At 44.6% G+C, this 27,580-nt stretch overlaps 1 protein-coding gene and 1 non-coding gene across 2 annotated transcripts; one reads left to right on the plus strand and one right to left on the minus strand.

The window, feature by feature from the left end:
- On the minus strand, positions 1–27,566 carry ZNF10 (zinc finger protein 10). The gene is made up of 5 exons (XM_047761009.1): positions 27,390–27,566; positions 12,159–12,249; positions 9,254–9,380; positions 8,807–8,902; positions 1–4,421 (listed from the first exon to the last, which is right to left on the minus strand). The coding sequence occupies exons 2-5, from the start codon at positions 12,189–12,191 to the stop codon at positions 2,962–2,964; spliced, it is 1,716 nt and encodes a 571-aa protein (XP_047616965.1). The 5' UTR covers positions 12,192–12,249; positions 27,390–27,566; the 3' UTR covers positions 1–2,961.
- Positions 22,873–22,979, plus strand: LOC125117178 (U6 spliceosomal RNA). Its single transcript, XR_007132534.1, has one exon. It is a non-coding gene; the product is annotated as a U6 spliceosomal RNA (small nuclear RNA).
- Positions 27,567–27,580: the final 14 nt, after the last annotated feature.

Below are 27,580 nucleotides of genomic sequence, written 5' to 3' on the forward strand. Positions count from 1 at the left end.
TTCCGGCTCACAGGTGGCTGAGCCGTGGTGCTGTGCCCAAACAAGGCCCACTTCACCTGCTAAAACCTTTCCCTCTGGTGGCAGGTCAGGTGCAGGGAGGGAGGGGGACTCAAGAGCCCACGGACTGTTTACTGATCTTCCTGTGAAGTGGGAACTTTGCCAACATTTCCAAATGACAAGGCACCCTCCAGAGAGGTCAAGTCAGTGGCCTAGAATCACAGAACTGGTAAGGGTGGGTGTGAGGTTAACCCCTCCCATCTGGCTCCAAAATGTGTGGTAACTTTTTCATTTGATCACCATGCAAACACCAATTTTCCCAATATTTAGGTTAACTGGTATTAATCTTTTAACAAATCTCCTTAGAGTTTTGAGCAAGATTCATTTCAGGTTTTTTTTTAAACTCATTTATTTTTACACATCTGCGCTTACTCCATATGGACAAGTATTTATCATGCTTTTTTTTTCATAACAACACAGCATCGACACTTTTCATGTTCCCAAACTTTCTGTTTGCATAACTTTAATGTCCATAAATAACCATTTTGCTATTACACATTTTTATACTGCAAATTTTGCACTGCTGGAAGTAACATTTCAGTGATCATCAACAGACATACATTAATAACAGTAATATTATTATTATTAGCTAACACAAACAGTACTTGCCAGGCACTGTTTTAAGTACTTTACAAGTTATCTTAGTTAATCCACCTGACCACCCTCAGTGTTAGTTCCTGGCAGTATCCCCACTACACAGTTGAGGAAAATTGAGCCATGGGTTATCAGAAATCCTAAGAGGCCCAGCTATGGGGCTACTCCTTTGCTCCCATACAGAACCACTGCTTGTAATGACCATTTCTGTTTGGGATAAGGTACACACCAGTGGTGTGTAAGCAACAAGCATGGCAGCTGTAACTGAGGTGCTAGGAGGGGCTCAAAGTGCGAGGTAGGGCCCACTCAGTTCACTTCACCTGCACCAGGAAGAGGGACAGGGCCTCGTGCTTCTGTAGGTCTCAGGTTCCAGAGTCTAAGCAGTGTTTCAGATTTAACCTGGGAGAGACTGAAGGTCTCAACGACATTTATCATTCAACAATCATTGAGCATCTAATATATGTAAATATGCATATAATTTGCTAGAAAATGGCAAAAAAAGCCAGTCTTTTCACACACAAGATCCATTTACAGAATGAAACAGAATTAAAACAGACTCTCTTACCAAATTTTTTGGATCATGGATTTACTAGAGAATCTGAAGATTAACTTCCTCTCCCCTGAAGGGAAAACCATTGTGCAAAGAGAATACTTCTGCACACAACATGAGAAGCTGTTTACCTGTCCTTAGAAATGAATCCACACACCTACTATGGGCCAGTGGTTTTCTAGGGTTGGTAAGTTCTGATGTAGGTAAAATGGAAGACATGTCTAATTGAAGGAAGTGAGAACTCAGTTCTTAGTAGCAGTCAAGCAGGTTTAAATTAAATGACAGACAACAGGGTGGGGCAATAATAGTATCATCACAGCTAATATAATAAAGCACTTAACATACACCAGGCACTATTCTAAGCTGTTTATATGTTTACTCATTTACCACTCACCACAATTCCACGAGGTAAGTAATATTATCCCTAATTTACAGAGGAGGACATCTCTAAGTTAAGCACAGAGAAGCTAGGAAGCAAGCCCAAGTTCACCCAGCAAGTGAAGAGGTGGGATTTCAACTTGGGGAGACTAGTTCAAACCTGTACTCTTAACCACTAAGTTCTCTTTATCAAGATGAAAGACCACTGTGAAGGAGGGTGGCTTTGGGCAGTGCCGTGTTTATTTTATGAGCATACTTGCTCTAAGTATTGCCCAGGTACCTGCTCCTGCTTTCTGGGGGGGCTCCAAACACCAAAGGTTCCAACATCCAGAGACTCACTGTGTTTGAGCTCCCAGGAGCACAACTCTGTGACCCACAGACAACTTAGAATTAATGGGAAAGTTTGAGAGCAGGAAATTTCCAACCTTCCTTGATGGTAGAATAGAAAAACTAGATATCCTTTTTTAATATATAAAAATGTGTTCAAGTAACAATTACAGTGACACCACCAAATAGACTATAACACTCACTCATAATTCCATTATCCAGCAAATCAATCCTGTTCATTTATCTGTAGATACATTTTTAATTGTTGCCCACATGCAAATATATTTAAAATGGGTATTATTGGTAGTAAACATGTTCTTCCTTCTCTGCCTATGAGATTTTTCCCTGCTGCTAGGAAAAATGTAGTTTATATGAGACACATAAAACAGACTGAACACCACAAAGTGTCCTAAGAGAGAGAAAAAGACAATCAAGTAAAAAAGTGGGATATTAATTCACTGGAATATTATTTTCTATCTTTTGTTAACTATATCAACTATTATTCTCCTCAGCAATAACTCTCACTTATTTGTCTTTTTGAGGTAGTACTCTCTTTTAAGGAAACAAAAATGGATTATTTCTCAACAGCTTACCAACTTAATGGTGTCTTCTTAGATTTTAGCATTTAAGGCTTGGTCAAGAATGCTCCCAGATCAAGGAGTTCCCATTGTGGCTCACTGGGAACGAACCCGACTAGTGTCCAGGATTAGAGTTCAATCCCTGGCCTTGCTCAGTGGGTTAAGGATCATGGGTTGCTGTGGCTGTGGCACAGGCCAGCAGGTGCAGCTGTGATTTGACCGCTAGCCTGAAAATTTCCATATGCCACGGGTGCAGCCCTAAAAAAACAACACAAAACGAAAGAATGCTCCCAGGCCAATTACTTGGAAAAAAACAATCTGATGTACTAAAATGAAATGTGTGTGGTTTTTACCCCTCTGGAACCAGTTCTCTAGTGCACAAAAGGGTTGTAACAAGACTGAAAGCAGCTTCTCTGAAGAAGGAGTTCTCCAAGATAAAATACAGTTATTGCTGTTGGTAAAGAATTTTCCATTACATTAATACGCATTTTCTCTAATATGATTTGTCTGGTACCTAATAAGGTTAGGGCTGTTAACAAGGGCTGTCCCACACTGATTACATGTTAGGAATTGCTCTCCAGTGTGAGCTATCTGATGTACTATAAATGGAGAGCTCTGGCTGAAGATAATCCCACAATGATTACATTTATATGTCTCTTCTCCAACATGAACCCTCTGGTGCTTAATAAGGTCATTCTTTCGAATGAAGGCTTTCCCACACTGACAACATTCATATGGTTTCTCTCCAGTATGAATTCTCTGGTGCACAATGAGTGCAGAACTCTGGCTGAAGGATTTCCCACAATCATGGCATTCGTATGGTTTCTCCCCAGTATGGGTTCTCTGATGTGAGAAAAGGTGAGAGCTTCGACTAAAGCATTTTCCACAATCTTTACACTCGAAGGGTTTCAGCCCAGTGTGAGTTCTATGATGCACAACAAGGTGAGATCTCTGGCTATAAGACTTCCCGCATTCAGTGCATGCATAGGGCCTCACTCTACCATGAGTTCTCTGATGCAGAATGAGATGTGTGCTCTGTCTGAAAGATTTCCCACATTCAGGACATTCATATGGTTTCTCTCCAGTATGAGTTCTCTGGTGCCTAATAAGCCTAGAGCTGTGAACAAAAGACTTCCCACACTGGTTGCATGTGTAGAGTTTGTCTCCTGTATGAGTTCTCTGATGAGTAACAAGGTGAGAGAACCAGCTGAAGGATTTTCCACATTCTTTACATTCATAGGGTTCCTCACCAGTATGAGTCTTTTGATGTCCAACGAGGTGAGAACTTCGGCTGAAAGATTTTCCACATTCTTTACAATCATAGGGTTTTTCTCCAGTATGAATAAGCCGGTGCCTGGTAAGATTAGAGCGCCAGCTGAAGAATTTTCCACACTCCTTACATTCATAGGGTTTCTCTCGATGTGTACCCTTCGATATACCAAGGGATGTACCATGAGGAAGAGAGTTGTTATCAGTGCATTGGTATGATTTACCTCCTGCTTGAGTTCTTGCAAATTGAATAAGATGAATGTTTTGACAGAAGGTCTGATCACAGTCATTGCTGTTGCTTGCATAACCTTCCTGATGACCATTGAAAACTAAATCGTGTTTTAAACTTTTAGGATGTGAGTCATGTTTACGGAAATACCCTTGAAGTACTAGCTGGGCAGGAAGAAGACAGTTTCCCCCAGACTTCCCATTTTCACAGACTCTCTCCTGAGGAAGTGTTTTCTTCTGGGTGAATGCCACTTGCCTCAGATGTCTCTCCTGGCTGTCGTGGGACCTGTCCAACTGACTTTCACATGTCCAGACTTCTTCCAATGACAAATACCAGAGATCATTCTTTGCCTTTCTTTCCACTTTAATGTCACAAAACTGTTTATCTTTAGAAACACTCTGACTGGAAATTGATTTAATTTCTACTGCAGTATCCAAATCTGAAAGAAAGGAAAAAGCTTTGCATAACTAAAAGAAGTATGAAGGCCAGAATAGTAGGATGTATGTAGAAAAAAGTATGTAAATCATGTAGAGTTGCTTTTAAATATAGTTTTGTAAACTTGACAGAGAATGAGAAGGGGAAGGAAGAGGCTTAAACAGGAAATGCACTGGGAAAAATATGCACATAAAAGGAGCAAAGAGTAATAAGAGAAGCCACAGGACTGGCTAGGAAATGTGCAATCAGAATATTCAGTGCTGGAGTGGTAATTAAGAAGACCCACAGAAAGGGCTGTGCTCCTATTGTCTAATCTGACTACTAACAACATAAGAAATTAACATGTCTACTTGCTGCCAGGCCCCGCCCTGACATGGATTCCTCAAACTACAACCAATTTAACATTCTTAAACCATGAATTCAGCCATATGTCAGGCAATGCCTCTCATCTGTATCACCAAAGCAGTGCAGAAGCATTACAGGTGACTGACATAGTGAACCTCTCAGAAAAGCCACATGATGGGCTGGGAGAGCAACAGCCCCGAAGTCACAGGTTCTAATCTAACCTAAGGTTTACCACTACTTGTGGTCAATTTTCTTTCTTTCTTTTTTGCTTTTTAGGGCTGCACTTGTGATATATGGAAGTTCCCAGGTTAGGGGTCCAATCAAAGCTGTAGCTGCCAGACTACACCACAGCCACAGCAACATGGGATCTGAGCTGCATTTGTAACCTACACCGCAGCTCGTGGCAACACTGGATCCTTGAACCCACTGAGCGAGGCCAGGGATCGAACCTGTGTCTTCATAGATACTAGTCTGATTTGTTTCTGCTGGGCCACAATGGAACTCCTGACCTTTTTTTTTTTTTTTTGTCTTTTTAGGGCTGCACTTGTGGCATATGAAGTTCCCAAGCTAGGGGTTGAATCGGAGCTGCAGCTGCCAGCCTACACCATAGCCACAGCAACACCAGATCCGAGCTGCTTCTGTGACCTACATTGCAGCTTGCAGCAACACTGGATCCTTAACTGAGGGAGGCCAGGGATTGAACCCACATCCTCAGAGACACTAGGTCGGGTTCTTAATCTGCTGAGCCAGAATGGTAACTCCTACTTGTGGTGAATTTAGACAAGTTGCTACACTTCTCAAGAAATCATTTTGTGGACTTCCTGTTGTGGCTCAGTGGGTTAAGGACCAGACACTACCTCTCTGAGGATGCAGACTGATCCTGGGTCTCACTCAGTGGGTTAAGGATCTGCATTGCACAGCACAGGTCACAGATGTGCCTTGGATCCAGTGTTGCTGTGGCTGTGTTGTAGGCTTCAGCTGCAGCTCTGATTCAATTCCTGGACCGGGAACTTCCATAATCCACAGATATGGCCATAAAAAGAAAAAAAAATCATTTTGCTAACCTGTCACCCAAGGACCTATAAGTTTATCCCAAGTGTCATGAAGGTGGGAGCTCATCAACATCTGATACACGTGTGGTCAAAGCAACACCATTTATAAGACTTGCTGTTTCATCATTCCTGTCTTCTACTTTGGTTTCTTTGTTTTGACACAACAAGATTTAATTAAAACTAATAGGACCAACACAGGACACTAACCCAGAACCTGGGCCCTAACTCACACTCTCCTGGACTGTTCGCCCTTCTGCTTAACATGCACATTACTGCAAATTATTTCCCTGGGTTCAGAGCCTAAGTTTGTTTCTCAATGCCTTTCAGCTAAAATGTTTGGTTGTGAAATCTAGAAAAAGCCCCACTATTTACCCAACATTACCTCCCCTACATATATAGGGCAATTCGATACCTTACAAGGTGAGGGGGTGAACCACATCCCCTGATGTCTAACCCCCAGCATCACAGGCTATGGGCTTATTTGGAACCAGGATCATGGCAGATGTAATTAGTCAAGATAAATCTGTATGGGGGTAGGGAGGACCCTGACTGGTGTCCTTACAAGGAAAGGAGACACAGAGATGGCACACAGGGAAGATGGCCATGGGAAGATGCAGGCTGGTTGAAGGGATACATGTACAAACCAAAGGGTACCCAGGGCACCAGAGTTGGACGAGGCAGGAAGGAGCCTCCCCTAGAGGCTTCAGAGGGCACATAGCCTTCCCACACCTGATTCCAGACTTCTGACCTCCAGAACTGTGAGAAAATACATTTGTGAACTTAAGCCACTCTGTTTGAGGAACTGTTTTTGGCAGCCATGGGAAACTAATACACCTGGTAAAAAACGCTGCACCATGCTCCTCACCACCTTCTTTGTACAACCAACCCCTACAACCAGTCCTAATTTTCACTCACAAATTTCTTAGTCACTAGTTTCTCCCCCACCCTGATTTACCTTTTTTTTTTAAAAATTGTGATCAAAACAATACATATAAGAGTTCCCACTGTGGCAGAACGGGATCAATGGTGTCTTGGGAGCACTAGGACACAGGTTTGATCCCCAGCCCAGCACAGTGGGTTAAGGATTTGGTGTTGCCACAGCTGTGACTTAGGTTGCAATAGTGGCTTGGATCTGATCTCTGGCCTGAGAACTCCATATGCCACAGGGTAGCCAAAAAGGAAAAACAAACAAAAGACACAATACATGTAACATAAAATGGGGAGAAAACAGTTACAAATAATGCAACCAACAAGGGCTTAACCTCTGAAATATACAAACAACTCATACAACTCAACAATAAAAAAACAAATAACCCAGTTGAAAAATGGGCAAAAGATCTAAAAAGACATTTCGCCAAAGAAGACATATGGATGGCCAGCAGGCACATGAAAAAATGCTCAACAAAACTAATTATTAGAGAAACACCAATCAAAACTACAATGAGGCGTCACCTCACACCAGTCAGATCCTGAGTTGCTGTGGCTGTGGTGTAGGCTGGCAGCTGTAGCTCTGATTCGACCCCTAGCCTGGGAACTTCCATATGTAGCAGATGCAGCACTGTAACAAACAAACAAACAAAGGAGACAAAGTGAAAACTCAGAAAAAGAAGGAACCTGTACTTAATGCGTCAATAGGTTTCACAGCGAGTTCCTGTGTGGCTCAGCAGGTTAAGGATCCAGTGTTGTCACTGCAGTTTGCTGCTGCGGTACAGGTTTGATCCCTGGCCCAGGAGCTTTCTCAAGCCATAGGCACGGCCAAAAAAAAAAAGGTGTCATAGGAAATGGATAGAGCCAAAACTTCCAGGATAAGGGTGCTGTGATAGACTTTATTTACATCACACTCAAGCCTGAGATGCAGGGGAGCACCTGACACTGTGGACGATTACAACTCACCCAGACTGCACTGGACCTGGCAGCTGTGTGTCCTAGAGCCACCAGGGGCGGGGGTCCACTGGTAAGCTCCCTGGCTGCTCTGCCCACGTGAGGCAGCAACACCCAGACAGGTGGGCTAAGAGAAAGACATCAGAGGACTGAGCTTAGAAACAGAAGGCGGCAAATGACACCTTAGAGAGGAAAAGGACAAAGGTGAAGGACTGCCTTCCATCTCTTAGCCCAGAGGACGGCTCTTCTCTGCTCAGGGAAGCTGGGAAAAAGAAATGATGCTAGTGGATTCCTACAAATCTACACGATATCTGCATTTTAGAGGTGTTTAAGACAAAAGTGAAGAGGAATACATTGAAAAGAAAACAAAATAAAAGAGCTGGACTATAGTGAGAAAAAAGGCGTTTCTAGCAATTCTGGAAAGGAAGGGGAGTTAAGCACAGGAACTGGTGAGTCCCCTGCAGCAATTTTCTAACTAGCAGGAGACAACCCCAGGCAGGGGCAGGTGATGGGGGGCCCCGGAAGAGCTTACAGGGGCTGTAGAACAGGGGCCACAGGAAAGGGCACAGGACAGGAAGACAGGGACAAGACAGCCCAAGATAAGTGAAATAATTCTATGGAAAATAAGAGAAAGCAGGTGCTGGAGTTAGGGGTAACAATCAGGAAGCAGCATCAACAGAATGATAATTTTTTTCCCTTTTCTGTCTTTTTAGGGCCGTACCTGTGGCATATGGAAGTTCCCAGGCTAGGGGTCTGATGAGAGCTGTTGCTGCCAGCCACAGTCACAGCCATAGCCATGCCAGATCCGAGCCACATCGGAGACCTACACCATAGCTCACAGCAACGCCAGATCCTTAACCCACTGAGCGAGGCCAGGGATTCTAACTTCATCCTCATGAATGCCAGTTGGGTTTGTTACTGAAAAGCCACAAGGGGAACTCCCAGAAAGGTAATTTTAATGACTGCAAATGGAAGTGCAACAAGCCTGTAGACAGCAAACAAGCGAGGGTAAAAGAGAAGGAGAGTAAACCCAGTTCCTGCCTTAGACACACAGAGAACTGGTGACTACTCTCACTGGGTCACCTGCCTGAGCAGGTGGTCTGGTCCTCACCTGGGCAGGGCTCCTGGCGAATCCCTCTCTCCACTGGCCATAGGTCCTCCCCCTTCTCCAACCGGAGGATGACATCTGGCTTGGGAAGCTGAAGCCCTGTTCACAGGGAAAAACAGAGGCCTGGGTGTGGGCTGGGGGCTCTGGGCTGGACACACAGAAGTGTCCCAGGTTCAACCCCAACCCCTGACCCTTTCAACAGTCCTGGAGGCACTGAAGAGTAGACGAGGAGGGCTACAGAGGCAGCAAAACATACACTCTTAGAAATTCAAAAAAAATCAAAACAACTTTTTTTTTCCCATAAAAGCAAGTGGAATAAGAAAATCCTGTTCTAAGCCTCAGAGAAATTAGGTCCCAGACCCCAAGCTCACATTCTTAATGTACAGTTCAGATCTCTGTACCTTCTCATCAATGAAGAACCCAAATCCCCGAGACAGAGGTCAGTCTTACCCAAGGACACCAGGTTTCTGTAGTTCTCCAGCATCACATCTTTGTACATGACCTGCTGGGCAGTGTCCAGCAGCCTCCACTCCTCCCTGGAGAAGTTCACCAGTACGTCCTTGAAGGTCACCAGTGTCTACAACACAAAATAAGTTTACATTGAGCCAGATGTGTATCTTTGCCCTCCATTTCCTGAATATTGACAGATCAGGCAGAAAAGAGCATGGACCAGAACTGATTCTAGGAATGAGCAGTATGTATGTTGAGTTCTGGTCAAGTCCTAAAAGGAAGGGCATTAAGTACCTACTGTCTAGAAACCTGTTCCATGTTATGCTTTAGGTGTAGAAACTGTCAGAAGCACTTTGGTTTAAACCAGTTATGTTGTAAACAGCTAAAGCCAGGAAAATCAGGAACTCCCACTGTAGCACACAGGACTGGCAGCGTCTTGGGAGTGCTGGGATACAGGTTCAATCCCCGGCCTGGCACAGTGGGGTTAGGGATTCAGCATTGCTGCAGCTGCAGCCTAGGGAGCAACTGCAATTTGGATCTGATCCCTGGCCTGGGAACTCCTATACACCATGGGGAAGCCAAAAAAGAAAACAAAAGAAAAGAAAAAAAGGAAGTTAATCTACAGGAGATCCTGTCATGGCTCAGCAGTTAACAAGTTAACAAACGAACCAGACTAGCATCCATGAGGATGTGGGTTCGATCCCTGGCCTCACTCAATGGGTTAAGGATCTGGCGTTGTTGTGAGCTGTGGTGTAGGTCGCAGATTCGGCTTGGATCCTGCGTTGCTGTGGCTCTGGTGGAGGCTGGCAGCTATAGCTCCGATTAGATCCCTAGTCTGGGAATCTCCATGTGCCTCAGGTGAGGCCCTAGAAGAACAAAAAGAAAAAAAAGAAGTTAATCTACACTTACATTGTGTGAAATAAAGAACCTACTTCAAGGAGGGAAAGAAGAGAAAAACAGTATGAATTCGAGGACAGCTTAATGCTTAAGAGACCCAGGTAGCCACATTTTATGGCCTAAAATAATTTACCAAAACATTTTTCCTAAAAATTAGGAGGCATTAAAAAATGGTAAGAGATTATATATGTATTTATTTTCTTTCTAGAACTGCATCTGCTGCATATGGAAGCTCCTGGGCCTGGGATCAAATTGGAGCTGCAGCCACTGGCCTATACCACAGCCACAGCAACACCAGATCAGAGCCGCATCTGCCACCTACACCACAGCTCACTGTAACACTAGATCCTTAACCCACTGAGTGAGGCCAGGGATCGAACCTGCATATTCACAGAGAGAATTTTGGGTCCTTAACCTGCTAAGTCAGTAGCAAAATAATACTGAATCAAAGCCTTTATTAGCCATGCCAAAGAGACCGTAGATTACACCTACATTTAGAAAAAAGCCATCTGAATGACTGAGGGTTTCCCATCAAAGATCTTGAAAGTCAAAAGACAGGGGAACAGTGGGGGGCTGGGGGGGTGGCAGTCAATGCTTGAAAGAAAGGAACTGTCAGAGTTCCTGTTGTGGCTCAGCGGAAACAAATTTGACCAGTATCCATGAGGATGCAGGTTCAATCCCTGGCCTCGCTCAATGGATTAAGGATCCGGTGTTGCCGTGAGCTGTGGTGTAGGTCACAGACATGGCTTGAATCCAGCGTTGCTGTGGCTGTGTGTGGCATAGGGCGGCAGCTGCAGCTCTGATTCAACCCCTACCCTGGGAACTTCCATATGCCGTGGATGCATATGGACAAAAAAAGGACAAAAAGGACAAAAAAAAAAGAAGAAGAAGAACTGTTGTGCCAGACTTTCAATATTGGGTGAAAATATCTTTCATTAATGAAAAAACACATTGCCAAGTAAAGTTAAACTAACAGACTTTGTAATCAGCAGATTTGCTGTAAAAGTATGCTAAAGGTGGAGTTTCTGTTGTGGCTCAGTGGTTAATGAATCTGACTAGGAACTGTGAGGCTGCAGGTTAAATCCATGGCCTTGCTCAGTGGGTCAAGGATCTGGCATTGCCGTGAGCTGTGGTGTAGGTCACAGATGCGGCTCGCATCCCGCATTGCTGTGGCTGTGGAGTAGGCTGGCAGCTACAGCCCCGATTAGACCCCTAGCCTGGGAACCTCCCTATGCCGAGTGTGCAGCCCTAGAAAAGACAAAAAAGAAAAAAAGACTAAATAAATAAATAAATAAAAGTATACTAGAGGTAATTCTTCAGGGAAAAGGGCAATGATACAAGAGAGAAACTTTAAATTTCAGGAATGATTGATCAGCAAGAAAAAGAGTAAATATCTGGGTAAATACAATGGACTAGTATCCTTCAAAATATGTAGGGCAACCCAAAGTAAAAGCTGGTTTCAAGTGGGTTTTTCAATATACATAGAAATAAAGTATGTGGGATTCTCTAAGGGTGAAGCTGAAAGGGGCTGAGGGAGGGTCCCCAACCCAGACACTCCATCCCCAGAGGACCCACCACCCCCAGTCATCCATCTCCATGCACACTCCCAGTCACTGTTTCTGTTGGTCAGTTACTCCTGGATAATCACATAACTTGTCCCCAAGCTCCCCCAAGCAGGCAGCCCCCCAGGGAAGAACTAACACAGCTGTCATACCCCAAGACCGGCAGGGCCCAGAGAACCCCAGTTCTCTCATAATCCCTAAGGGAAAAGCTTGCCGTGGGTTCAGCTCCTTATTGCAGACGAAGGAGCATCTCATCGGAGTCCTCGGCATCACACACGTTTCTACTCAATTTTCGTTTCTCTGACAGCAAAGGGAGTAAAAGTACAAATAAAGCAACAAAATGGTGCTCGTCTGCTAGAGGAAGTGTCTAAGACCCCTTAAAAACCCTTAATCAAAATGGGATTCTCAGTTAGAAAACAACACAGAATGAAGGCAGCCCAACTTACATGGGGCCAGGCAGTTAGCACCACAGCCTCCATGCCCTCCTGGCTCTTGATGATGCTCTCCTGAGTAACAGCAGATCCCGGGCAGGTGAAGCTGTGGAAAAGGAAGAGACATGAAGGGAGGTGCTGTAACTGGGAGCTTGTTATTAGGAGCCCAGATTCCCTCAGACCAGTGTGTACACACCCCACACACAGAGGACTGCAGATTCTTCCAGAAATATACCCACGGTGCCTGAATCCCAAGGAGCAGGAAGAAAAGAGCTCTGAAGACTGCTTCCCCGACCCCCTTAATCTCTGGAGTTCCATGCTAAATTCCATCTGGAATTAAATGGTTCTAATACTACAACAAATCATCTTTTTAAAAATACTTTTAGGAGTTCCCCTCATGGCTCAGTGGTTAATGACTCTGACTAGGAACCATGAGGTTGTGGGTTCGATCCCTGGCCTCGCACAGTGGGTTAAGGATCTGGTGCTGCCGTGAACTGTGGTGTGGGTCGCAGATGCGGCTCGGATCTGGCGTGGCTGTGGCTGTGGCATAGGCCGGCGGCTACAGCTCAGATTAGACCCCTAGCCTGGGACCCTCCGTATGCCACGGGTGCGGCCCTAGGAAAGACAAAAAAAAAAAAAAAAAACTTTTAAAAATCGAAGTACGGTTGACTTACAATGTTGGGTTAGTACCATGTGTACAGCAAAGTGATTCAGTTTTACATGTTTCTACACCTATCCATATAATATGTATATACAGGTATAGCTGTACTTTTTCAGATTCTTTTCCTTTAAAGATTATTACAATATACTGAGTTCCTTGTTGTTTATCTCTTTTATGTCTAATTGTGTGTATATGTTAATCCCATACTTTTTTTCACTTTTTTTTTTTAGGGCCACACCTGTGGCATGTATAAGTTCCTGGGCTGGGATGGAATTGGAGCTGCAGCTGCTGGCCTACACCACAGCCACAGCAATACCAGATCTGAGATGCATCTTTGACCTACCCCACAGCTCATGGCAACTCCAGATCCTTAACCCACTGAGCGAGGCCAGGGATTGAACCCAGGTCCCCATGGTTACTAGTCAGGTTTGTTTCTGCTCAGCCACAACGGGAACTCCTGTTAATCCCATACTTCTAATTTATTGCCCCCCACTTTTCCCTTTGGTAAGTTTGTTTTCTATGTCTGAGTCTATTTCTGTACAAATCCTCTTTCTGAGAAAAACAAAACCTGACTTGATCTAACATACTCACTTTGCAGTCAGGAAACAACTGTTTTTCTCCAGCTGATGGCAGAAGGAAGTCAGATTTGAAACACAAGAAAATGCAACATGCTGTCACTAGCTGATGCTGAGAGGGGCGCATAACAAGGAATGGGGTAGCCTGTGGGGCTGAGAGCAGCCTGGCTGATAGCCGGCACAGAAGCAGGGGCCTTGGTCCTGCAGCCACAGGGACTGTACTCTGCCAACAACCAGAGTGAGCTGGGCATGGACCCACAGAGCCTCCAGATGAGGCCGCAGGCTGGCACCTCGGTTGGCAGCTGGATGCCTGAGCAGAAAACCCAACCCACCTTGCTGCTCAGTGGTGCAGTCTGCAGCTAAGTTTGTGATAGCCTGACACACCACAATAGAAAACGAACACATGTCAACTACGTTTATTAGATGTTAAATATTAGGGAGTTCCCATTGTGGTTCAGCAGGTTAAGAACCCGACCAGTATCCATGATGACTCAGGTTCAATCCCCGACCTCACTCAGTGAGTTAAGGATCTGGCGTTGCCATGAGTTGTGGCATAGGTCAAAGACATGGCTTGGATCCCAGGTTGCTGTGGTATAGGCCAGCAGCTGTAGCTCCAATTCGACCCCTAGCCTGGGAACTTCTGTATGCCAAAGGTGCAGCCCCCCAAAAAAAGCAAAAATTGGAGTTCCCATCGTGGTGCAGTGGTTAACGAATCCGACTAGAAACCATGAGGTTGCAGGTTCGGTCCCTGGCCTTGCTCAGTGGGTTAAGGATCTGGCGTTGCTGTGAGCTGTGGTGTAGGCTGCAGATGCAGCTCGGATCTGGTGTTGTTGTGGCTGTGGTGTAGGCAGGCAGCAACAGCTCCGATTAGACACCTAGCCTGGGAACCTCCACATGCCGCAGGTGCGGCCCTAAAAGGACAAAAGACCAAAATAAATAAATAAATAAATTCTTTCTGCTTTTGAATATCTGACCATCTCTTTATTTTTCCTTTGATCTTTTTTTATTTTATTTTTTAAATTTTTTTCTCTTTTTGTCTTTTTTGTTGTTGTTGTTGTTGTTGTTGCTATTCCTTGGGCCGCTCCCACAGCATATGGAGGTTCCCAGGCTAGGAGTTGAATCGGAGCTGTAGCCACCAGCCTACGCCAGAGCCACAGCAACTCGGGATCCGAGCCGCGTCTGCAACCTACATCACAGCTCACGGCAATGCCGGATCGCCAACCCACTGAGCAAGGGCAGGGACCGAACCCGCAACCTCATGGTTCCTAGTCGGATTCGTTAACCACTGCGCCACGACGGGAACTCCTGTTCTTTTTTTAAATAGCTTTATTTGAGATGTCTCACATACCATACAATTCATCCACTCCAAGTGTATACACCAAGGTTTTTTGGTATACTAAAAGCAAACTTTAAAGTTGTGCCAAAATAAATATAACAAAATTTTCCATTTTAATCATTGTTAGGTGTACAGTTTAGGGGCATTAAGCAGATTCATAATGTTGTGCAAGCCACTGTCACTAATTCCAAAACTTTTTCATCACCCCAAAAAGAAACTCTGAAACATCAAAGCAGTAATTCTCAGAGTTCCCTGGTGGCTCAGGGGGTTAAGGATCCATGATTGTCACTGCTGTGGTTTGGGTCACAGCTGTCATGTATTCCAACCCTGGCCCTGCAACTTCCACGTACCACATGCAAAAAAAACCTCCATATGCCGTGGGTACGGGCCTAAAAGGACAGAAAAGACAAAAAGATGTGGTACATATATAAAATAGAATATTACTTGGCCATAAAAAAGAATGAAATATTGCCATTGCAGCAACCTGGATGGACCTAGAGATTATCATACTAAGTGAAGTCATCAGACAGTGAAAGACCAACATCATATGTTATCACTCATGTGTGGAGTCTAAAAAATAGTACAGACGAACTTATTTGCAGAACAGAAACAGACTCACAGGCTTTGAAAACAAATTTATGGCTCCCAAAGGGGACAGGCTGGTGAGGAGGGATGGACTGAGGGGTTGGAACTGGCATACGCACACTGTGGTATACGGAATGATTGGTCAACAGGGATCCGCTATTTAGCATAGGAAGTGATCATCTATTTGGGGCAAGAAGCAGAAAAAGAATGGCTGTTTGTATATGTGTAACTGAATCACTCTGTTGTATGGCAGAAATTACAACATCACAACGTTGCAAATCAACTATACCTCAATAAAACTTTAAAATTGTCTTTAAAATTATAATTAGCTTAACAAAGGTTTCCCTTTGTTCCTTCTTCAGTCTTTCCCAGTCTCCATTTTAATGACCCCTCCCCCCTCATCTTCCAGGACACAGGACACATCTTCTGGTGTCACCCCCACAGTCTGTCCCATTGCTCAGCTCATGACAGGCTAAGTGCCAGGCAAGAATGAACAGATCGCTCTGCCCTCTACTCCCACCTCCTTCCCTAACTTCTACTGTGGTTAACAGCATGGATTCCGTGGCCAGGCTGCCTGGGTTCAGATCCCTGCTCCATTACTCACTGGGTGGTTTCCTAACATCTCAGTATCTCAGTCTTTTCATCTATACAATGGGGACAAAATACTGCCTACCCACAGGGTTATTATGAGAATTAAATGAGTCACTACTTGTAAAACATGTAAAACAGTGCCTGACACATGGTAAGGATTATTTGTTTGTTTAAAAAATAAATGACATCCAAGGACCAGGCAATGCAAGTATCTTGCTAGACTCTGTGCTTCTGACCTCCAATCAGTTACTGCAGCCTGTGAACCCCTCCTACAAGTTTTTCCAGTCTCTCTCTTTCTCTAGATTCCTGCTGCCATGGCCTGGTCCAGGCTTGGCTTCTCTGCCTCAGGTCTTTCTCACTCCGATGAGTGCCATCTCTCTAAAAAATGCAAGTTTCACTTCTTTTTTTAAGAAAAAAAATTTTTTTTTGTCTTTTTAGGGCCGCAAAACTTGAGAAAAGTGTACTTATAAACTACTAGAAGTGGGTATTAAGATACAGAAGTAGGTGTTCCTGCTGTGGCTCAGAGGGTTAAGAACCCAACTAGTATCTACAAGGACACAGGTTTGATCCCTGGCCTCACTCAGTGAGTTAAAGGATCTGGCGTTGCTGCAAGCTGTGGCAGCTCAGATCCCATGTTGCAGTGGCTGTGGTGTAGGCCAGCATTTCGATCTGACCCCTAGCCTGGGTACTTCCATATTCCACAGGTTCGGCCCTAAAAAGCAAAGAAAATAGAAAAAAAAAAATACAAAAGTGGACACCTGTCCCGTGTGGACGTTATCAGAGGAGGGAGTCAGGATCCACAGCGTCTGGGGTGGAAAGGTGGAACAAACACACGAGGCTCCTCTGTTTTCACTTCCCTGCATCAGATGCGCACCAAGTGCCCATGACAAGCCAGGGACTGTTTCAGGGCTGAGTGCTGAGCTCACTTTTCAACGTCTGGTGTGTAAAGGCTGAAACAGCCAGGGATGTTATGCCAGCAGAAGAAATGTCTTAAGGGAAGCAAGAGAATGGTTTTACGCACTTATATCATGCAATAGAGATGACATTTATTCTGAATCATTCCAGAGGGCAGGATTAGGAAAAATGTGTGGACTTGCCAAGAAGTCAATCACAAATCAACATATCAGACACTATTAATCAATGACATTTGGCAACAGAACAGGCTGCCTACGGAAGCAGGAAAGTTGTGGTCACTAATACGTTTTTAATCAGATCTTACTCTAAAACAAATGAACCCTACAGCAAAAATTAACACAACATTGTAAAACAACTATACTTCAATCAAATTTTTAAAAACGAAAAAACAGACAAAACAGGAAAAAAAAGGGGGGGGGGAGTTCCTGTCATGGCACAGTGGAAACGAATCTGACTAGGAACCTTGAGGTTGTGGGTTTGATCCCTGGCCTCGCTCAGTCGGTTAAGGATCCCGGCATTGCTGTGAGCTGTGGTGTAGGTCACAGACGTGGCTCAGATCTGGCATTGCTGTGGCTGTGGCATAGGCCGGCAGCTGTAGCTCCAATTAGACCCCTAGCCTGGGAATCTCCTTATGCCGTGCGTGCAGCCCTAAAAAGACCAAAGACCAAAAAAAAAAAAAAAAAAAAAGAAAAAGAAAAAAAGAAACCTCAAACTATAATACTGCCTCCAGTTTAAATGGATATCTAAGGTTCATCCCAATGATGCTCCTATTTAATGATTTAAAACACAAACAGTTTGCAATTAATCTCACATCATCCTAATTTCCCTTAACATCCACTTTCAGTTAACTCACTCAAAACTTTAAGCTGGTAGTTTTTAGCCTGACTGCACATGGAAGTGCCCCGTATATTGACAAATTATTTACACCTGGGTCCCAAGTCCTCCTCCCCCACTGAGAGATTCTGATTTAATTTTCTAAAGAGGGAATCAAGCTTAAAAAAAAATTTTTTTTTTCCTAAATAGCTCTCTCAGTGGTTCTGATATGCAGCCAAGGTTGAGAACAACTAATCTAAGCAGTTAGATAACCTATTTAATTCTCACTTTCTACCATTTTTGGGGGGTAATCAGATCATTAGTCAGTACATACGTAACGGATCTTTTTATGCAACTGGCAACACTAACTTCTCCATGGTTGCTTCTCTACAGTTGCTATTTTCATTTATTTTAAGGAAATAGCAGGTAAGCTGGTAAACTACCTTGACGATTTAAATTTGGATCTTCTATCATTTTACTACACAGTTCCTGATCACTTACTCTGATCCTGGCTCTGTTTTAAGCACAGGAGATAAAAACCTAAGCGCTGGAGTTCCTGTTGTGGTGCAGCAGAAACGGATCTGACTGGGAACCATGACATTGTGGGTTCGATCCCTGGCCTTGCTCAGTGGGTTGGAGATCTGGCGCTGCTGTGAGCTGTGGTGTAGGTCGAAGATGTGGCTTGGATCTGGCATTGCTGTGGCTGTGGCGCAGGCTGGCAGCAACAGCTCCAATTGGACCCCTAGCCTGGGAACCTCCATGTGCCGTGGGTGCAGCCCTAAAAAGACAGAAGACAAAAGACAAAAAAAAAAAAAAACACCTAAGTGCTGATGCTGCCCTCAAGCAGCTGGTGGAACACTGAAGATGGCACCCTGCACAATTGCAGGGCTGAGTCCAGGCAGATAAACAAGGGTGAGGAACTGTGTGAACAAAGACAGTGCCGTGGGAGTCAGAAGCTCAGTATGGCTGGTGACTGCAGGGCAGAGAGCAACCAGAAACAGGCTGGGCTGAGACCAAAAGCACCATCCTCAGAAACATGGACTCTTGGGAGTTCCTGTCGTGGCTCAGTGGTTAAGGAATCTGACTAGGAACTATGAGGTTGTGGGTTCAATCCCTGGCCTTGATCAGTGGATTCAGGATCCAGCATTGCCGTGAGCTGTGGTGTAGGTCGCAGACAAGGCTCGGATCCCGAGTTGCTGTGGCTCTGGCGTAGGCCAGTGGCTACAGCTCTGATTAGACCCCTAGCCTGGGAACCTCCATATGCCACAGGTAGCAGCCCTAGAAAAGGCAAAAAAAAAAAAAAAGAAAGAAAAAAATATGGACTCTTGCTTACGGGCTGTGGAATGTTAATGGATTTGTCTGCAATGGAGGTGGCTGTCTGATGCAGGAAGATATAACAGCTGCAAGGAAACCAGGCAGGAGGCACAGCACAGTCCAGAAGCCAGGATCACAAATTAGGGCTGTGGAGGGTAGCAGTGGGGAGCAGGCAGGTTTTGGAAAGGTTGGTATGTCCTATGGAGGTGAAGACAGGTTAAGGATTAAAGATGACTCCTAAGGTTCTAGATAACTGAACGGATGATAAGGTGTTGGGGGTAGGGACTAGAAAGAGGATAGGGTGGGTTTTGAACCCAATGAGCCAGAAAAGAGACATGGAGGAGGACCCATGTCAAGGGGAGGGTCAGCTGGCTGTGTCATCTTCTTCCACATTCCCTCTCTGCTGTATCTGCTCAAGTGACACAGCTGTGTTCCCCAACAGGACAACCTCTTGACAAGGGGGGATGGATCCTTTTGTCCCAGATTTGAGAGTGACTATACTCTTCCACTGTGAGATGCAGGCAAGGCAGGCAGAAGGATAGAATCCTTCATGTCAACAATGCCGTGATGTAATTCCTATAAAGCCCACTAGGCAACAGTAAAATCCAGTACAGCTAACCAGTGGTATTATCAGATGAACCCATTAAAGCATACAGATGAACCAAAGATAACATGAAGAGCAAAACAAACTAGGAACAGGAGTAAACTGGCATATATCAACGTCTAGGAAGCAAGAGTTTCTGTTGTGGCTCGACTAGTATAATGAGGACACGGGTTCAATCCCTGCCCTAGCTCAGTGGGTTAAAGATCTGCTTTTGCCATCAGCTGTGGTGTAGGTTGCAGATGCGGCTTGGATCTGGAGTGGCTATGGCTGTGTGTAGCATAGGCCGGCAGCTGCAGGTATGATTTGGCCCCTAGCCTGGAAACTTCCAAACGCCAAGGGTGAGGCACTAAAAAAAAAGAAAAGAAAGAAAAGAAAAAGAAAAATTAACATCTAGGAAGCAAACTAGAGGAGAAAAAACCTATTGATACTATACTAGCTTGAAGACTGACAGGAAAGATGCTACGTGTTCATACACTGGCTGAGAGAGGTAATTCTCTCCTTCAATGTAACGATGGCTAATAACCCACATATACTCCTCCAACACTTGCCTATAACGTGAGGAAACATAATTCTGGAAGCTGAAGCAGCAGCCCCACCTTTAACCTCTTGCTAGGCATGCACCTAGGTTAGCTGAGGCACTGCTCCGGATCATAACCCACCTGCCACTAGAAGTAGGAGAAGGAGTTCCCGTTGTGGCGCAGTGGTTAACGAATCCGACTAGGAACCATGAGGTGGCGGGTTCGGTCCCTGCCCTTGCTCAGTGGGTTAACGATCCGGCGTTGCCGTGAGCTGTTGTGTAGGTTGCAGACGCGGCTCGGATCCCGCGTTGCTGTGGCTCTGGCGTAGGCCGGTGGCTACAGCTCCGATTCAACCCCTAGCCTGGGAACCTCCATATGCCGCGGGTGCGGTGCGGCCCAAGAAATAGCAACAACAACAACAACAAAAAGACAAAAGACAAAAAAAAAAAGTAGAAGAAGTCTCTTTTTTTTTTTAAGGGTCCCACCCATGGCATATGGAGGTTCCCAAGCTAGAGGTCAAACTGGAGCTGCAGCTGCCAGCCTACACTACAGCCAGAGCAATACAGGATCAGAGCTGCAACCTACACCATAGCTCGTGGCAACAATGGATCCCCAACCCACTGAGCAAGGCCAGGAATGGAACCTGCATCCTCATGGATACTAGTTGGGTTCTTTCTGCTGAATCACAATGGAAACAGAAGCCTCTTTTTTCTTTTTTTCTTTTTTTTTTGTCTTTTTGCCTTTTTCTAGGGCCACTCCCACGGCATGTGGAAGTTCCCAGGCTAGGGGTCTAATTGGAGCTGTAGCCACCGGCCTACACCAGAGCCACAGCAACGCAGGATCCAAGCTGCATCTGCGACCTACACCACAGCTCACGGCAACACCAGATCCTCAACCCACTGAGCAAGGCCAGGAATCGAATCTGCAACCTCATGGTTCCTAGTCGGATTGGTTAACCACTGAGCCACGACGGGAACTCTGGGAAGAGAAGCCTCTTCTTAAATGAGCAGGCCACTTCAAATGCCCTCACACTGAGATCTGGAGTAGGTAATTCTTTTCTTTTTCTTTATTTTTTTTTTTTTTTTGTCTTTTGTCTTTTGTCTTTCTAGGGCTGCACCTGCAGCATATTTTTTTTTTTTTTTGTCTTTTGTCTTTCTAGGGCTGCACCTTTGGCATATGGAAGGTCCCAGGCTAGGGGGTCCAATCAGAGCTACAGCTGCTGCCCTACACCACAGCCACAGCAGTGTGGGAACGGAGCTGTGTCTGTGACCTACGCCACAGCTCATGGCAATGCCAGATCCTTAACCCACTGAGCAAGGCCAGGGATCAAACGCAGATCCTCACGGATACTAGTCAGGTTTGTTAAGCACTGAGCCATGATGGGACATCCTCTTTTTTTTTTTTTTTAATTAATTTATTTATTTGTCTTTTCGCTATTTCTTTGGGCTGCTCCCTCGGCATGTGGAGGTTCCCAGGCTAGGGGTCGAATCGGAGCTGTAGCTGCCAGCCTACGCCAGAGCCACAGCAATGCAGGATCCGAGCCGCGTCTGCAACCTACACAACAGCTCACGGCAACGCCGGATCGTTAACCCACTGAGCAAGGGCAGGGACCGAACCCGCAACCTCATGGTTCCTAGTCGGACTCGTTAACCACTGCGCCACGACGGGAACTCCTTTTTTTTTTTTTTTTTTTTTTTAAACAGCCACACTGTGTTATATGGAAGTTCCTGGGCTAGGGGTCAAATCAAAGCAGCAGCTGCAACCTACAACTCAGCTTGCAACAACACTGGATCCTTAATGCACTAAGCAAGGCCAGAGATCAGAGATCAAACCCACACTTTCATAGCTACTGTGTAGGGTTCTCAACCTGCTGAGCCACAATGGAATGCCTTTTATTTTTAGGGCCACATAAATAGCATATGGAATCTTCAGATTCTGCATAAGTTCACTGGTATTTGGGATCTGTGAAGGAGAAGGAATGATCAGGCCAATGGGCCCAGCAGCCACAAAGTGAGAAGTCTGGGGCCAGCAGGGATAGCAAAGACATATTTAAAGACACAAAAAGCAAATGTAGGATACTAGAGATGCATTTCCAATTAAGAGACCAGCAACTTAAAACAATCCTGTATATATATAGACTTCTACATCAAAACCTCATAGTAACCACAAACCAAAGCCTACAAGAGATGCACAAATAAGAAAAAGCAATCCAATCATAACACTAAAGATAGTCATCAAACCACAAGGAATTCCCATTGTGGCTCAGCAGTAATGAACCCAACTAGTATCCGTGAGGATGCGGATTTGATCCCTGGCCCCGCTCAATGGGTTAAGGATCTGGCATTGCCATAAACTGTGGTGTAGGTTGCAGACACAGCTCAGATCTGGCATTGCTGCGGCTGTGGTACAGGCCACAGCTCTGATTCAACCCCTAGCCTGGGAACTTCCATATGCCAAAGGTGCAGCCCTAAAAGGAAAAAAAAAAAAAGAAAAAGAAAAAGAAAGAAAGAACAAGAGGGAAGAAAAGACCAACAATTAACAAAATGGCAATAAGAACATACATATCAATAATTATCTTAAATGTAAATGCACTAAATACTCCAACCAAAAGACAAAGACTGGCTGAATGGATACAAAAAACAAGATCCATATATATGCTGTCTAAAAGAGACCCACTTCTATTCCAGGGACATATACAAACTGAAAGTGAGAGGATGGAAGAAAAAGATACCCCATGCAAACAGAAATAAAAGGAAAGCTGGAGTAGCAATGCTCACATTAGACAAAATGGACTTTAAGATAAAGAATGTTATAAGAGTGCCCACTTTGGCAGCACACATACTAAAATTGGAATGATACAGAGAAGACTGCCATGGCCCCTGCACAAGGATGACATGCAAATTAGTGAAGTGTTCCATGTTTTTTAAACCAGCTATGATGGAAAAAAGTAAAAATCATTATAAAAAGAAAAAAATGTTACCAGAGACAAAGAACATTACTTGATGATCAAAGGGTCAACTCAAGAAGAAGATACAACAATTGTAAATACATATGCACCACCATAGGATCACTCATAGGCAACTGCTAATAGCCATAAGAGCAGCAAGTGACAATAACAGAATAATAGTGGGGAACTTTAACACCCCACTCACAGCAATGGAGAAATCATCCAGACAGAAAATCAACAAGGAAACACTAACCTTAAATGATGCATTAGATCAGATAAGCTTAATAGATAATCATAGAACATGCCATCTGAAAGCAGCAAAAAACACACATTCTTCTCAAGCACACACAGAATATTCTCTAGGACAGATCACATTCTGGGCCACGAATCAAGCCTCAGTAAATTTAAGAAAACTGAAATCACAGGAAGTATTTTTTCTGACCACAAGACTAGACATCAACAACAAGAAAAAACTCCAAAAAAAACACAAAAACACAGACACTTTAACAATATGCTACTAAACAACCAATGGATCACTGAAGAAATCAAAAAATGCCTAAACAGAAGTTCCCATTGTGGTGCAATGGTTAAGGAATCCAACTAGGAACCACGAGTTTGCGGGTTCAATCCCTGGCCTTGATCAGTGGGTTAAGGATCCGGTGTTGCCGTGAGCTGTGGTGTTGGTCACAGACGCAGCTGAGATCCCGCGTTGCTGTGGCTCTGGTGTAGGCCGGTGGCTACAGCTCCAATTAAACCCCTAGCCCGGGAACCTCTATATGCTGTGGGAGCGGCCCAAGAAATGGCAAAAAAGACAACAACAACAACAAAAAAGCCTAAACAATCTGGCACTGCTGTGAGCTGTGGTGTAGGTCGCAGAAGTGCCTTGGATCCTGCATGGTGTAGGCTAGAAGCTACAGCTCCAATTCAACCCCTAGCCCAGGAACCTCCATATGCCGTGGGTGCACACTTAAAAGGCAAAAAAGCAAAAATAAAAACAATAAAACCTAGACAAATGACAATGAAGACACAATGATCCAAAGCCTCTGGAATGGGGAGTTCCCATCGTGGCTCAGTGGTTAACAAATCCGACTAGCAACCATGAGGTTGCAGGTTCAATTCCTGGCCTCACTTCAGTGGGTTAAGGATCCGATGTTGCTGTGAGCTGTGGTGTAGGTCACAGATGCAGCTTGGATCTGGCGTTGCTGTGGCTCTGGCATAGACTGGCAGCTACAGCTCCGATTAGACCCTAGCCTGGGAACCTCCATATGCTGCAGGTGAAGCCCTAGAAAAGACAAAAAGACAAAAAAAATTAAAAAAAAAAACAAAAAACAAAGCCTCTGGGATGCTGCAAAAGCAGTTCTAAGAGGGAAGTTTATGGTAATACAAGCCTACTTCAGGAAACTAGAAAAATCTCAAACTAACTTTATACCTAAAGCAACTGGAAAGGAGTTCCCACTGTGGCACAATGGGATTGGCAGTGTCTTTGCAGCACTAGGACACAAGTTTGATCTCCAGCCAGGCACAGTGGGTTAAAGGATGTGGTGCTGCAGCGTAGGTCACTATTGCAGCTCAGATCTGACTTCTAGTCTGGAATAGGAAATAAATAAGTAAAATAAAACAACTAGAGAACAAAGAACAAGCAAAACCCAAAGTGAGTAGAAGGAAAGAAATCACAAAGAGCAAAAATAAATGAAATAGAAACAAAGAAAACAAACAAAAAGATCAGTGAAACAAAAAGCTGGTTCTTTGTAAAGATCAAGAAAACTGATAAACCCTTAACCAGACACATCAAGAAAAAAAGAGGGCTCAAATCAATAAAATCAGAAATGAAAAAGGAGAAGTTACGACAGATATCACAGAAATACAAAAGATCATAACAGACCACCACAAGCAACTATATGCCAATAAATGGACAACCTAGAAGAAATGGACAAATTCTTAGCATCTTAGAATCTTCAAAGACTGAACCAGAAAGAAAAAGAAAGATGAAAGGACCAATCACAAATACTGAAATTGAAACTGTGATTAAAAAAACTTCCAAAAAAACAAAAGTCCAAGACCAGATGGTTTCATAGGCGAATTCTAGAAAACATTTATAGAAGAGTTAGTACCTATCCTTCTGAAACTACTCCAAAAAATTGCAGAGAAAAGAATACTCCCAAACTCATTCTACGAGGCCACTATCACCCTGACGTTACCACTGTGCTCAAAACAGAATTTTGACGTTTACATAAAATACTGATAAGCAGACTTCATTTATGGTATTTCTCAAAACCTGCCCTGAGACTGGCACATGCTAAGAGCCACGTGCTGAGAAAAGGAACGAAAGAACAAATGAACAATTTTCAAGAAAGGGCAGGAATGTGTGCAATGCAGTGTCCAGGAGGCTTGGCAAGAAAGGACAATTTTTTTTTTTCTTTAGGGCCGTATGTGCAGCATATGAAAGTTTCCAGGCTAGGGTTTGAATCAGAGCTATGGCTGCTGGCCTACACCACGACCATGGCAACAGGGGAATCAGCTGCATCTGTCACCTATGCTGCAGCTTGCAGAAATGGATCCTTAACCCACTGATTGAAGCCAAGTATCAAACCCACATCCTCCTGGATACTATATAGGGTTCTCAACTTGCTGAGCCACAACCGCAAGTCTGTGATGGGCTTTTTTTTTTTTTTTTTTTGCTTTTTCAGGACCTCGCCTGCAGCATATGAAGTTCCCAGGCCAGGGGTCAAATCAGAGGTACAGCTGCCAGAGCCTATGCCACAGCAACTGAGGATCCGAGCCACATCTGTGATCTACACCGCAGCTCACAGCAACACTGGATCCTTAACCCATTGACCAAGGCCAGAGATGAAACCCACATCCTCATGGATACTAGTTGGGTTTGTTACGACTGAGCCATGACGGGAACTCCAAGGGACAATTTTAATTGAAACAAGAGATTAGTCAGGTCATAGAGAAAAGTTAGTGTAATGTTGAGGTGGTTTAAAAAAGGGCAGGAAAGGGTTGTGTATTTCCCAGGTGGTTAACTTGCCAACATCTCTAACATGAAAGAGGCTTTTTAGCTAGCATATTGGATGATAACCCATCTTCCCTTCTATTTCCTTTTTTTTCTTTAACAATATATTCTGTATGTGCAGTGTAGGTATAATTTAAATTCTTCACCTTCTTCATATACTTTCGATAGGACCCATGTAATTTTGATGTCAACCTTCTCTTCTGGCATTTATTCTAGATGTTAATGTACAAAGTTGATTGGTTTAACTACTCCAGTGTCAAGGGAAAATAAAAACATATTATGAGGAGTTCCCGTCGTGGCGCAGTGGTTAACGAATCCGACTAGGAACCATGAGGTTGCGGGTTCGGTCCCTGCCCTTGCTCAGTGGGTTAACGATCCGGCGTTGCCGTGAGCTGCGGTGTAGGTTGCAGACGCGGCTCGGATCCCTCGTTGCTGTGCCTCTGGCGTAGGCCAGCGGCTGCAGCTCCGATTCCACCCCTAGCCTGGGAACCTCCATATGCCGCGGGAGCAGCCCAAAGAAATAGCAAAAAGACAAAAAAAAAAAAAAAACATATCATGAGCTGTCTATGAAAAACAAAAATGGGTTATACACAAACACACCTCCAGTTAATCTACTTGATATAAAAATAAATAACAAGCAAATGAAGATCAGGAATCTAGGAGCTGGAGATGCAGTTTGTTTCTTTTCTTTTAAAGAGCACACACAAACCCACCCAATCTTAAAAACACTGGAAATATTGATAGTACTAACAGATAAATTTTGAGGAAAATAATGTCAAAGTAACTTCATTAAGTGAAAATTTTTTTAAATGAGTATGTTTAGACTAGACGAAGAAATAGAAAACGATCCGCCCCTTGTGGCCACCAAGTTTATTTAAAGTAGACCTACTTCAATGTTTGCAGCATATAACTTCTATAATATCCGCCAGTTAAAGCCGGTAGTACATATATGTACTTTTTAAAGCCAGTACGACCACGTTGGAATATAAGACATTCCCTGTTCCTACTCTAACAAAAATGAGCATAATCACGTTCAGCAGACGCTGGAAAGGGCATACTCAAATTTTTAAACATCTAGTCCCAATTGGGAAAGAAAAGGTAAACCGGAATATGAGAACGTTATTCTGCATCGCTGAGAACAAGCGGTTCAAATTCCGCACCACCTCCCGGCACATTCCAGTACTAGGGTCCTGTCCCACTAACGCGACGGCGGGAACTCCTGGACACCAGGGGACACCCAGGCCGGCGCGAAAGTCAGAGAAGAAAAACCACTTGCCGGTGAAACGACCGCCGGCCCAGAACGACGAGGTTAACAAACAGGGGTACAGCGTCTCGGAGAAGCGAGCACGAAACCGGCCCTTTCGTGCGTACCTGCGATTAGCACCCGGAGGCTCCGCACCTGGGAGATCCGGGGCGGGGACGACGCCGTCACAATGGCAGGGGCCGCAGCCGGCGCGCTCCGGACTAGGCCTCCACGCCCCGCGCAGTCCAGAACCGGCGGCCGCAGCGCCCTCCCACCCGGCCTCCTCGCGCCCACGCCCTCCCCACGCCGCGTCCCACGC

Source organism: Phacochoerus africanus, chromosome 15, assembly GCF_016906955.1.
Source record: "Phacochoerus africanus isolate WHEZ1 chromosome 15, ROS_Pafr_v1, whole genome shotgun sequence".
In the NCBI taxonomy this organism is placed as follows: domain Eukaryota; kingdom Metazoa; phylum Chordata; class Mammalia; order Artiodactyla; family Suidae; genus Phacochoerus; species Phacochoerus africanus.

Bases quoted from the DNA above. Each gene is read 5' to 3' on its own strand.
- ZNF10 (XM_047761009.1), bottom strand. From the start codon at position 12,191: ATGGAGGCTGTGGTGCTAACTGCCTGGCCCCAT. The intron at 9,381-12,158 runs GTAAGTTGGGCT...TTTGTGTTGTAG, and splicing joins TGCTAACTGCCTGGCCCCAT to ACACTGGTGACCTTCAAGGA. The intron at 4,422-8,806 runs GTGAGGACCAGA...CCTTTCTTTCAG, and splicing joins TCGCCAGGAGCCCTGCCCAG to ATTTGGATACTGCAGTAGAA.